The sequence below is a fragment of the Thunnus albacares genome, chromosome 2 (assembly GCF_914725855.1).
Source record: "Thunnus albacares chromosome 2, fThuAlb1.1, whole genome shotgun sequence".
NCBI classification, from domain to species: domain Eukaryota; kingdom Metazoa; phylum Chordata; class Actinopteri; order Scombriformes; family Scombridae; genus Thunnus; species Thunnus albacares.
This window is the reverse complement of record NC_058107.1, coordinates 19836114-19849684: the sequence shown is the minus strand read 5'-3', so window position 1 is coordinate 19849684 and position 13571 is coordinate 19836114. Positions and strand designations below refer to the sequence as shown.

The 13571-nt window shown below is 38.9% G+C and overlaps 2 protein-coding genes across 2 annotated transcripts; one reads left to right on the top strand and one right to left on the bottom strand.

Moving 5' to 3' along the window:
• Window positions 1-182: 182 nt before the first annotated feature.
• kctd10 (potassium channel tetramerization domain containing 10) lies at window positions 183-4553 on the top strand. The gene is made up of 7 exons (XM_044371189.1): window positions 183-284; window positions 1502-1715; window positions 1811-1980; window positions 2608-2694; window positions 2798-2850; window positions 2967-3162; window positions 3258-4553. The coding sequence occupies exons 1-7, from the start codon at window positions 282-284 to the stop codon at window positions 3474-3476; spliced, it is 942 nt and encodes a 313-aa protein (XP_044227124.1). The 5' UTR covers window positions 183-281; the 3' UTR covers window positions 3477-4553.
• A 56-nt stretch (window positions 4554-4609) lies between these two features.
• myo1ha (myosin IHa) lies at window positions 4610-13315 on the bottom strand. Its single transcript, XM_044371207.1, has 31 exons — window positions 13051-13315; window positions 12852-12967; window positions 12537-12735; window positions 12355-12435; window positions 11754-11933; window positions 11561-11659; window positions 11360-11473; window positions 11207-11278; window positions 11007-11126; window positions 10846-10913; window positions 10548-10653; window positions 10368-10448; window positions 10191-10282; window positions 9687-9781; window positions 9515-9561; window positions 8101-8181; window positions 7766-7871; window positions 7548-7665; window positions 7333-7446; window positions 7173-7249; window positions 7026-7094; window positions 6843-6927; window positions 6583-6745; window positions 6425-6508; window positions 6254-6347; window positions 6127-6182; window positions 5910-6045; window positions 5752-5822; window positions 5315-5412; window positions 5137-5236; window positions 4610-5018 (listed from the first exon to the last, which is right to left on the bottom strand). Exons 1-31 carry the CDS (start codon window positions 13201-13203, stop codon window positions 4992-4994), a joined length of 3102 nt encoding a protein of 1033 aa, XP_044227142.1. The 5' UTR covers window positions 13204-13315; the 3' UTR covers window positions 4610-4991.
• Window positions 13316-13571: the final 256 nt, after the last annotated feature.

Sequence of the window (13571 nt, the reverse complement as noted above, 5' to 3'; positions counted from 1 at the left end):
AGGCTAATGTAATTAAAGCCATTTTCTATAATATAATGATTAAACACAGAAAGGCACAAAGTGGGGTGGAGTTGGGTGCTGTACTGATATGTATACCTCATTTCTTTGGCTTCCAACGCTCAGCTTTCAACATTTAAACAAAATAATGTTGACTGTCCCTTTAAACGGAGCACAGGAAAATGACGTAATTTTAATAACTGCGCAGCAGTTGCACCGGAAGGAAGTGGGTGTTAGCTGACGGACGTTAGCAAGCTACAATTACGAAGTCTGCTGCGTTTTCTATGGTAAATATGATTATGTTTTATTAAAAGCCTATTACTAACACCTTGCTAACGTTATGTGGAGATAGTTTTTTAATAGTCAATGTCATAATATGTGTATATTTTGACAGATGTATGATAATATAAGTAACTTTAGTAAATGCTAGCTAGCTCGTTAGCCTTTCCGGCTAAAATCAAATTACCAGCTACTTTATTGGATTGAGGGATCAAGTTCAACGTTTTATTTTATACGGAGAAAAGAACACTAGCTAATGATCAGTCGTATACGTGTAATAAATCTCATAAATAGTGTTTTTGAAAAGGATGCCGTGTGGCATTGTCTTTGAATTGTCTCTGATTCAACTTCTATATCGTTTTAAATGATGATATCATGGTAACGTGAACAGATGTACTAAGTAAATCAGAACATTCACGCTTAAAACTGGACAAAAAGTAAAAAAAAAACAGGGAAGGACTACAAAATATTATCTGAAACAAACGAGTGTAGAACCTGAGCAGACCGAGTAGAGGATTTTTTGTTTCTCATTGACATGTTTTAAATGAGATGTCAATACAGGGGAAGAAGTTCTGTCTGCGTTTTGTGTTTTATTACATGCTTTAACATGTAACAAATGAATTATATACTGTGTATATATATTAAATCATACTTAAGTAAAAGAACATACGTATTAGCAGCAGAATGTACCTAAAGTATTAAAGTAAAAATGCTTTTTTCATCCCTCTGACTCATATTGTCATATATGACATCATTAGTTATAAATACTGAAGCATCAGTGTGTTACTGTTGTAGCTGCTGGAGGTGGAGCTAGTTTGACCCACTTTATACAGTTAGCTGGTTTAGGCCAGTGGTTCCCAACCTAGGGGTCAGGCCCTCTAAAGGGCCACCAGATCAATTTGAGGGGTTGTGAGATGATTAGTGGGAGTAGAAAGAAGAAAAAACAAAGTTCTGATGCACAAATCTGTTTTCAGTTCTGGACTTTTTCTTTAATCTTTGATTTTTGGTGAAATATTGGATAATTTGAACATTTACTGAAATGAAACCATGTGAGAAGTTTAGAGGAAAAATTTACTATTTGGTGGAGCTGTTAACAAGTCATAGACATCTGAAATGTGATCTCGACTACACACTGCTTTTTATGAAACATCAAAAGCCAAAAAGTTTGGAAACCACTGGTTTCATCTTTAATAATGCTTTTGTGTTTTTTCTTATTCTGTTCCAGGAAGAGATGTCAGGAGAGAGTGTTGTGAGCTCGGCAGTGCCGGCAGCTACAACCCGGACCACATCCTTCAAGGGTTCCAGCCCCAGCTCCAAATATGTCAAGTTAAATGTGGGTGGGGCACTTTACTACACTACAATGCAAACACTAACCAAACAGGATACAATGCTCAAAGCCATGTTCAGTGGCAGGATGGAGGTCCTCACAGACAGTGAAGGTGAGCTGCTGGTGAAAGCTTTTGTCCTGGTCTGCCCTGTACTAGCTGTGACTGTGAGGTATCACTAACTAATGAATCACTGCTAATATCCATAGGTTGGATCTTGATTGATCGTTGTGGGAAACATTTTGGAACAATCCTGAACTACCTTAGAGACGGTGCAGTGCCGCTCCCAGACAGCCGACGAGAAACAGAGGAGCTGCTTGCTGAGGCCAAGTATTACCTTGTCCAAGGCCTAGCTGATGAATGCACAGCTGCCTTGCAGGTACCATCATCGTCATCATCATCATCATAATCAAAGGGCTGTCCAATAGGCAGGGCATTATATCAATGCTAAATCTACCATATCATCAGAATTTTTACTGATTACTATGTCAGATTTCCTTGAAATAAATTCTGAAATATTAAAGCATTTCACCTTAAAATTTATATTTTTACAGTTTTATTTTAAGCAGACTGGCCGGTACATTTCAGACTTTTTTCAATTAGATATTTCCCACCTTTTTTAATATTGAGAGATTTCATTATTTTTATTTTCATATATTTTTTTTACTTAAATCTTTTATATTTTGAATATTTAAAATGACTTATTGGATAAGATGTGCAAAAGTGTGGGTTAAAATCAGATACAGTTTATTGCTGTTTTTTAACTACTATAAGAAACATAAAATCTGTGTGAAAATCATTTTAAATCTGCTCTTTTTAAAACAATCTCAGACAGTAACTAAAACAACGAGCCTGTAGGTATTGAAGGGGTGGGGCGTTGCACATCCTGTATTATGTTTGCTCCTGTATTCCACCAGGTGGCGTCCTACCTCTTATACATGTTACAGATTTTGCAGATTAAACTTGGAAAAAATTAAAATGGAAAAAAAATTCCTTTGTCCTTCAGAACAAAGAAACGTATGAACCCCTTTGTAAAGTGCCTCTGATGACATCGTCTAAGGAAGAGCAGAAGCTTATTGCAACCTCGAATAAGGTTTGTTATGTTGTTTTTTTAACACGTGTTACATTTCATTGTTCAATATCAAGAGAAATTTGGAGATTTTTATTTTAATCTACAAAATCCTTTGTCTTCACAGCCTACTGTCAAACTGCTGTATAACAGAAGCAACAATAAGTATTCATATACCAGGTAAAGTCCTTTTCAGTTAGCAGCTAGCGTGTCAATTTAAACATGTAGCACAATATGGTGAAATCATGCAAGTTGTCTCAATAAATGGCCTTCCTGTTACTTTTTTCTCCCCTCAGCAATTCTGATGACAACATGCTGAAAAATATAGAGCTGTTCGACAAGCTCTCATTGCGGTTCAACGGTCGTGTACTGTTCATCAAAGATGTGATTGGAGATGAGATCTGTTGTTGGTCATTTTATGGCCAGGGTCGTAAGATTGCTGAAGTATGCTGCACCTCCATTGTTTATGCCACTGAAAAGAAGCAGACCAAGGTAAATATGTCTCTACTTTACAGAGTTCTTTGCTGTTGTGTAGAGCTGTATGGTTTAAATCTCTCTAATATCTCGTGAACCACTCTATATACTAGGTGGAATTCCCCGAGGCACGGATCTATGAAGAGACCCTGAACATCCTCCTGTACGAGTCCCATGATGGGAGGGGTCCAGACAATGCCCTGTTGGAGGCAACAGGGGGTGCCGCAGGACGGTCCCACCATCTGGATGAGGACGAGGAGCGGGAACGGATTGAACGAGTTCGTAGGATTCACATCAAACGCCCCGATGACCGCACACACCACCACCAGTGACCTTCCTCCCTCGACCCGTCAGCCTGTGTCTCTGACCCCAGACAGTCTTTGCACCACGCTCGTGCCTTACAATACCCAGCGCCTCTCCGTCTCACTTCCACTCTTATTTTACCAGCTTTCTCCAGGAGACTACTATGAGACGAGTGTCATACAACAGTGTGTAGTGGTGAAGTGATTTTGTGTGTGTTTGTCTGTGCACTTGTCATCTCTGTTGTGTGGTCTGACAGGCTGTAGTGTTTCCTTCTATGTTTGTTAGTCTTAATAACTTCTATCACTGTTTTCTGCTGGCATGCAGAAGCCCATAATCACATATGTTTGCGCTCAGCAGTGCAGGTGACCACAGTCTAATCTGAGTGTATGAAGAAGAAGAGTATTGTCTGTATGAATATGTTATATGGAGTTCTAACTACATTACATCCAGGAGAGCAAGAATTATATGACTTAAGCAGCTAAAAATTTCTGTACATAATTTTTGCTTCTCCTTACTGTGGCTCTGACGGGTCCATTGTGAGGTTATCAGTGGATGAACCAGGTGTTATACATGATGGGGCCACATGGTGGCACTGTTTTATTCCTAAAAGATATTACCAAGGCTGTTGTGAAGCCAGCAGATAATAGAAATTAAACCTTTTTAAAATTTTAACCATTTTTGATACACTTCACAGGTGGAAGCAACATTTCAAAGTAGTGCTTCTGCCATATTTAGTTTTAACATTTATTCAGTTTCCCTTCACTCCACAAAATAATCATTTTCTATGGAGGGAACTTGAGCTGTGACCTGAGGTGTTAAATGTACTTGGGTGATTGAATGATGGATGCCGAGGTTGAAGTGAATGACTGTAACCAGAGATCTCTCCTGGCAGGAAGGGAATCCTGTCTACAAGCTTTTAACAGGGAGAGAAATTAGACCTGTCCTTCATCGCTACATTCATCAAAGAATGTACTGTTTGCACACAATAGGTTTGAGTTGATATGTTTAACAATCACAGTATTTGTAGGCCTGTTGTACAGAAGTGAACATATATGTATGTTTTATATTTATACATACTTTATCACAAATAAATTTCTACAAACATTGTTCTGTTCTGTTTTTATTTTATTTGTTCTAATTGTCAGTGAACTTTACAAAAGTATGATACATATGGCTTCTTTCTTAAGAAATCAGATTTACACATTCTTTGAATCAGTTTAAGCAACATTAGGTGTTTTTAAATAGTCCAATGTCAGCTATTGCTATTTACTGTAGTACTGGACACAGTAGATAAACATAATGATGTTAAAAACTTAAACTTAACATTTGATTTTTAATATTCTGTGATGGAAAAGTGTATTTGATCATTGACTAGTATGTATAGATGAAAAAAGTTACTGTACAACAAAACAAGCTCATCCAGGGCTGCTAAAGAGCTTCTGTTTCTGGTCAGCTGTGTATCCTGTGGCCATGCTGATCCTCCACTTAGGGGTCCCTTGATGAAATATGCAGGTGCTTCTTAAGTGTCTTCTCAGCCCTACACTTTACCGTGTCCGAGCCCGAGTGGCGACCTGCAGCGACAAAACAGCCTGATTCACCTTGTATTGTGTTGTCTGCTGACACATTTTAGATTATAGTATCAAATAGCGTCATTAAGCACATTCTTCATCATAACAGCACTCAACTCACCACCATGAGGTGTCCGTTCTTGGCCTTGTATACCATTGGCTCCTGACCAATGCTGAAGTCCACAGCACTCTCTTTCCCTGCCTGGATTTCAATCTTGATGCTAAGAATTGATGCAAACATGCAGCGTTTTAGATCAGAGCACACATTTTAAGTCTACAGTTCTTAGTCACAGACTCACCTGCCCTGAACTACTTTGATCGCATTCTGTTTGTTCACAATGACGCTGAGTTTGGTCAAAAACTCAAACAGGTGGTCACACTGCATCACCAGATCCCCCTGAAACAACCACAGAATATATACAACCAGACATATAGACCGTACATTTTTAAAAATGCCATTTCACATTTGTAGGAACTTGTGCCTTTTCCTTTTATTATTATACAAAGAAACTTGTAGCTGAAAAGAGTTCTGTGTAAATAATCTTTATGGTTTAATTTGACAATTCACTCAATATTTTCTTTACATTAATTCTTCTGAACATTGATCTCTTATTCATAGAACCTGAACATCATAAACTTTCATTAAAGGATTGATTTGTTCCAACACAACTAATCATTTCCATTTAAAAACTTTCCCACTGTCATATTTGTCATATTATACTGCTTATCCAGGTACCTTCTGTTTAGGGTCCTCACATGTTATGTGGAACACAATGGTGCCATCTGTCAAGTTACTGACCGAAATACCTGAAATGAGTCAAATTACAGACTTTTAGCTCAATTTGGGAACATCTGTGATGGCAGGTGACAAGTCTAATATCACACTATGCTGACCCTTGAGAGAGGTGTACAACACTCTCTGTTTGATCTTTGCTTCCTCTATCAGGTAGGCAGCCGTCTGGGTGAGAACGAGCTGTCGCGGCCTCGGTTTGAAACCATTCCTGTCATATTTAATCACCGGGACGCTGTACTGCAGAAACACAGAATACAGCACAGTGAGTTGTTTCATGTGATGCTAATTTCCTCAAGGTCTATAATGACACTTTATTACCTTGATCTGCTCGTTGCGAATCATCTGCAGGACCCTCATGTTTATGTCTTGTTCACCTAAAGACATTAATCAGTGTAAAAATGGATTGTTCAAAAGAAAAGTGTGTGTAAATGTATCTGATGCTCACTGATTCTGGTGTCCACAAAAGGTTGAGCGACACTTTGTGGATAGCTGTCCTTTTTCCCCTTGAAAATGGAGCTGGTAATAAACTTCAATTGAAGCTGGACGGAGCAAAAACATGTGAAGTTAAGTAAAGTAAAAAAGAAAATATGATGATAAACTTTGACCTACGTGTCACCTGTGCTTTCTTTTGGGGTGTGATTCCTCTCACATACTTCCGCACCATAAGACGGTAGTAAAGCTTACGCAGTATTTCTGATGTCTGGGGAAGAACAAAAACATGAAATTATATGTTTATTTTAACTTTTGTGCAATGAAATCGATGGATCTTTGTACCTCTATCAGCACATGTGGTGGAGTTAGCCAGGTGGTTTTGTCCAAAACTGTTTTTGGCAGATTGAGTTTAAGCCTGTTCAGGAAATTCTGTCTCACAAAGGCCAGATACTCTGAGTTATCTGCGCTTTTCGCTTGCCCTCTGGTCATGTAGCCTTTGATAAATCTGAAATAAGTTGTAAAATATTATATTAGTTAAAGTTAAAAGTGGTGCTGAGAGGACCTGTGTAATGAATGAGTATGAGTTTCATCTTCTGTCTTACTTCTTGATGACTTTCACCGCCCAGGCTCTCCTATCTCTCTCCTTCCTAGCCTGCACTCCTCTCCAGCAGGTTTCAATCTTAGTGGCTGAGGGTGTCAAAAAAATCATAGAAGTTGTGTCATTTTCCTTTTTCTCCCAAAACAACAGCACTGATTTACATTATACAATGAATTATAACATTTACCAGCTTCTTTCTGTTTTCTGAATTCTCCCTTTGCCTTGTATCCTTTGTATTTGGCCTGAAGTCTTGTTGCTGAAATTTTAACACATGCTGTTAAATCACTGTGCAACTATTTATGACTAAAAACTATTAGAGTAGATTTGCACTCACCCAGTTCATGTTTACATTTCTCATAAGCATCCTCTGTGGCATAAAGTGTCCTCGGATGACGGATGAATATTTTGGTTCTGTAGAACAAAAAATAAAGTAAAAATGTGCTCCCAGCTTATAGCGTATTTGCTCAGTTGAATGTAGGAAGACCTGTCCTCACCGTCCCATTTTATACTCATCTGGAAAGTAGCCCAGATGTTGAACCAGCACTTCAACTCCATCAGCAGGCTCTCCTCTCCAGTGTGGCCAGGTGGCTGGACACAGAGGTTTATATCTGTAAGATGCAGCAAAGCATGTTTTAAAAAGGAGGCCCTCAACTGAGATTTTTAAATTAAAGAGTCAAGCATAAAGTTCGAGCTCTGTGGCCCTTCACACCTCTTTAAAAAGACCTCATATTTGCGTCTGTAAGCAAAACCAGCACGTCTGACTCTGAGGTGCTCCATCAGGCCCAGATACTTCACCTGGTGCCTGATCAGTGCTTCATCAAATTGCCCTGTGTGTGTGTGTGCATGAGAGAGACAACGAAAGAGCATTTAGTCAGGTTCAAATATCTTCACCCTGTTAACAAAAAGCCCTTCTATTTATTAAAGTACCTGGCTGCTTGGACTCATTGGATTTAAGACAGCGTATGTACCAGGCCTCTTTAGCCACAAGGATCTCTGTCAGCTTCAGCAGGCTGCTCTTAAACTGGGTCGCCACCTACAGACAAAACAAGAGGGTCATAATCCCCAACAGTTCATCTGTCAGAAACATATGGTTTAATGATGGGGAAAAACTTACTTGACTTTATCTCAGTGGCCAAAGAGAAGGATGATCTTACATATGATTTGTAACTCTGAGCCATTACACAGTACTACTGATAACATGTAATCAGATTTTGTTGGTGATACAGTTGAAGAATATGAAGAAATTAAATATGAGGACTCACTGTTTCTGGTCGTCGCCTGCTGTCTGGATCCACGCAGGAGAAGCATTCTCTGACTATGGCGTTTTTAGACTGACACATCAGCTGTGAGAAGGTGGGATAACACAAGATGTTGCTTAAACCTAAATTTCAAGTATCCTGCATTCACTTCTTGTATTATTTTCAACAGTGGTTCCCAAACTGGGGGTTGAGGCTACTTGGAAAATCGCAAAGCCATTGAGGTAACTGGTGTAACTAATAACAATGTGAATTGCTACAATCAATAGAATATATCAATTAACAGGTTGCAACTGACTCTGACCTCTGCTATGAGGCTGTTATCCCAAAAATAGAAGAGAGACATTACATTGGCTCCCTGAAACTGTTAGCAGTGGTGGAGAGTAACTAAGTACATTTACCCAAATACTGTACTTAAATACAATTAGGAGGTTCTTGTACTTTACTTGAGTATTTCCATTTTATGCTACTTTACACTTCCGCTCCACTACATTTCAGAGGGAAATATTGTACTTTCTACTCCACTACATTTATTTGACAGCTTTAGTTACTTTTCAGATGAAGATTTGACACAATGGATAATATAACAAGCTTTTAAAATACAGCATTGTTAAAGATGAAACCAGTGGTTTCCAGCCTTTTTGGCTTTTGACTTCTTACAAAAAGCAGTGTGTAGTCGAGGTCACATTTCAGATGTCTATCAGTTGTTAACAGCTCCACCAAATAGTGATTTTTACCTCTTAACTTCTCACATTGTTTCATTTCAATAAATGTTCAAATGATCCAATATTTCACCAAAAATCTAAGATCAGAGAAAAAGTCCAAAAACTGAAAACAGATTTGTGTATCAGGACTTTGTTTTTACTTCTTTCCTCTCCCATTAATCATCTCACGACCCCTCAAATTTATCTGGTGACCCTTTGGAGGGGCCCGATCCCTAGGTTGGGAACCACTGGACTAAACTAACTAACTGTATATAAAGTGGTTGAAACTAGCTCCACCTCCAGCAGCTACAACAGTAACATGCTGCTCTAACACTGATACTTCAGTATTAATAATCTAATGATGTCATATATAGTAATATATCAGTCAGTGGGACCAAACCACTTCTTTTACTGCAATACTTTAACTACATCAACTTTTACTTGTAGTGGAGTATTTTTACGTAGCTGTATTAGTGCTTTTACTGAAGTAAAGGAAAATGGGTGTTTTTTGTTTGTTTGTTTGTTAAAGTTAAAAGTTAAAAGTTAAAAGTTAAAATGTGAAAAATAAAGAAAAGGAAAATAAAGGAAGAAGATGATGCCATCAGGCTGTCAAGAACATTTTTGGAAACCAAGTTTGAGAACCAGTGATTTACAGGAAGTCTACATTGTTAATAATTGAGGTAATAACTTAATAAAGTGTACATTTTCAGACTTACATCTTTTATGTTTCTATATAACAGGTCGTTATTTTTGTCCAGAAAACCTAGAATGTCACAGAAAGAAAACAAAAAACAAAGAAACATTAGGAGGCTGTTTGTCAGTTGAAAACAACCATGTTTAGATGTTTAAGGGCCAAGTAACAGAGCCTGAGATTGTAGTTTCTTTTACCCACAACACAGTAGGTGACCTCCCCAGCATAATGCAGCAGACGAAAATCTCCCCTCTCCAGAGTCTTACGTGTCATTTTGTCAGCCAGTTTGTGCCTGCAGTCAAAGAGGTGGAGAGAGACAGAGGGATGAAGAGTGAGAGGCTTTATGGACGAATCCTAATCCTCCGTCTCTATCGGCTCACTGTCGGCTCACTCGAAAGCCTCCACTCAGCAGAGCGTCGATGAATGGAGTTAGAGTCCAAGCTTTGAATTGCAACGTATCACGGAGATGCAGTTTGTAATTAATTAAAAGAACTGGTTAATTACCAAATGTGCCGCTCCAAAACACTGATGATGTAAACTTGAACATGATTGGAAAACGCAGATGTAAAAGTGTCCCATTCCCATCATATTGTCAGTTTCTTCACTTCTAAACCTACTAAACATCTTTTTAGAGAAAGTTTCAACCTCCCTACTTGTGACATATTCTATAAGTGTGTGCGCAAGGTCAGGTTTTAACTCACGTGACAAAGTGAGGGTGATTTCCCATCTTCTCTTCCAGTCTCTCCAGGAAGGTTAGATCTGTGGCGTCTCCCGGCCTGAGACACTCCTCATCCTGCAAGATCATCATTAGCACATCAGTGTTGTTCATTTCATAAACTTCTGACCTGACTTTAATGCATATTTCAACAAGTACACACTAGTATTGATATGATCCCTCTGTGTTTCTCCTCAACGAGGTCGCAGATTATCTTGTTGTTGAAGAACTGCACAGGCTCCCACTGGGGAAAAACGTGATGGAACAGATTGTGAATGGGACTCAATTCAACGCCAATCAATGTAAACATAATATAGTTTTTGTTTCAGGTTGACAGGATTACCTCAATATCCTCTGCTTCATATTCTTCCTGCTCGGCCTTAAGTGTCAGCTGGATAAAAAGCTGCTGCAGCTTCTCATTGCAGTAGTTTATACAGAACTGCTCAAAACTAAGAGGGGAGAGAGTGATCACATCAACAACAACAGCCTAAGCTCAGTAACAATAATCAAGCAGTTTTCCCAAAGAGTATCAAAGAAAACTTGAGCTTATTATTGGCTAAAAAGTCTCTAAAATAGCCTTCAACAGGGTATCAACCATAATGTGCCGAACTGTAAGAAATGGCAAAGATTAGACTGCCTACCTGTTTACATAAAAAACCTCAAAACCATATATGTCCAAAAGCCCTATCACAGTCTTCCTTGAATGATCCTGGCAGAAAAAAACAAATGAGAGTGTAAAATCCATACATAGTCATTTTTACTACCTGAGATTTGTCAATTTATCACACAGTCTTCTCCTCACCTTGTTCTCCATGGACTCGTTGATCCTGCTGACCAGCCAGGTGAAGGTGTGCCCATACATGGCTTTGGCCAGTGCATCTCTGGCATAGATGGCGTGATCGATTGTGAATGGACTGAAGACCTTTACAATGAGACAAATTAATAGTTACATGGCATGTTTGGATAGAAAAACAACTTGAGACCATTTAAACATGCTCGCACCTGATCTTTTTTGGCTTCTATCTTTCTGTATGTTAGTCCCTCTTGAAGACTGTGAGCATCAACTCCAAGTAGCTGCAGGGAAAAATAGCATTAAGTAAGTTTCTTCTTTGTCTTCCTGTAATAATCCTGAATATCTTTAGGTTATTTTCTTACATTTGAGACCCAGCGCAACTCTGCGTTGTTGTTCAAGGTGGCATAGCCTTTACTGTCAGGGTCAAACTGGACATTTCCTAAGTGGAGAACGCTTGCAATGATCCCGAACAAGTGCTGCACAGAATGAATATCTGTCAAGCAAAAGTAGCAGGCAAGAGTGACTGCTTTCAATCAGAGTATCAGCAACATCGTCCAACTTACATTAGTGTTAATCTCATTGATGTTGATGACTTGCAGTGCGTTTTTGACAGTCTTCCAGTCATTTTTGTCATTAATAGAAGGCACGATGGCACACTCTCCCTGTCAAAGAGAGTCAACACAGTGACAGATTGTAAGTGTAGTACTGTCTACATATAAAATGTAATTCCTAACACAGTCACAGAGTTGCACAGACTTGCGTTAGATAGTTGTAATGCTGGCAGTCTCTCTCCAGGCCCAGCTGGTGCAGCAGGTCCTCATCCCCTCCCTCCACCAGCTGGTAGAAGATGTGGAAGTTTCTCTCCCCGTGATTCTGATGCACAACCCTCGACTTCTCCAGCAGGTAGTTCAGGATATGTCCTCCAACAGCATCCCCCTATGAGCATCATGATCCTAAAGACAGCAGCTCTACAACCTCCAGAAAGAACATAGCCTATGGTCCAATGGCCAGATTTTAAAAATCTTCCTCTTGAAAGTTATTTTTTAGTTGTAAGAAAGGAAAGTTGGTATTTTTTTCTTTTAAGTGAAGTTTGTTAATTTGTCCTTTTTTTAACACTAAGGGATTCAAATTGATTTAGCCCTTTTTAGCTTTTTTTTTTTTTTTTTTACAAAAATATAGGTTTTTTGAACATATCAATAGTTTTACTTTGTGTGTCATATAATTAAAAAAATTATCTTGTCATTTTATGTAGAGTATGTCCCGTTTGTATATTCCCTTTAATATGTTCTAAAGTAAAAACTAGATTTAAAGATAGAATTTTAATAGCACATCTGTGAATATGGCTCCTAATCCTTACCTCACTGTCAAACTGAATGTCCATATACTTCCCAAACCGACTCGAGTTGTCATTTTTCAGTGTTTTGGCGTTCCCAAAAGCCTGCAGGGAAACACAAGCATATCATGCAGAGTAATTAATGTCAGCATGACCTGAATTTTGTTATGTCATTACAATGATATTACATTAAGTAACCATCATACCTCTAGGACAGGGTTGGACATGAGCATTTTGTCCCTGACAGTGTTAAGTAGAGTGGTGCTCGGACAGCTGACAGCATAATACTGCAGAATCTTCTTGGAGGCCTCCGTCTTCCCCGCACCGCTCTCGCCAGATATGAGGATGAAGTGATTGTTTAACTCTGTCAGCATGGTGTGGTAGGCGTTGTCTGCCAAGGCGTAGCTGTAGAGGTGCACAACATTTCACAGGTGAACCTAAAAACACTGGACTAACAGTTAATTCAAGTTACTTTCAGGAGCTCGTCAGTGTGTGCTTGCAGATATAGGCTATCTACTCACATGTGTGGTGGAAGCTCAAAAAAGTTGACACCCATGTATAGATCCATCTGTTTCTTATTGTAGATATCCAGATCTTTGTAGGGGTTGACTGACACTATCGAAGTGCCAATGTAGGTCTAAAACAGTGAGTTAAAACATATTACATTCATTGTAAAGTGTGTACATACATCAGTTGCAGGGTTCAAAGTCCCGGACTCACATAGATGAGATCCTTGCCGAAGCGTTTCTTGAGGTTGCTGAGGAAGGCCGGCTCTGTGGTTTCATCCAGGAGGACAAAGTCCTGAATGCCAACCCGGTCCCTGGCAGTCAGGGCACCCTCCATGTCCAGCTGACCCTGTGCAACAAGTTTCATCAACCATAATAAAGGAAATATATAAAAGTATTAAGAGCAGTGGGAAAACTCTTAAAAGTTTAAGTTATACCAAATCCCAGGAGTTCTACACAATAATCTAGATATATCTATATTTCTCAAACACATTACTCAATAAATAGTACTTTGCAGTCAAAAACAGAAGTTATTAGAGTAAAAAAAACGCAATTTTTATTCAACTTCAAGTTCAACTTTTGAGGAAGCAACATCTGCCAAAATAACAGTAACAAGTGTAACATACGTTGCATGTATAACAATGATATTCAAAATTCTCAACCATGTATTTTAACTCATGCAGCTGGATGAATGACTGTTTGAATAAATGGCTCCGTGGGGGAGGAAGGAACTGA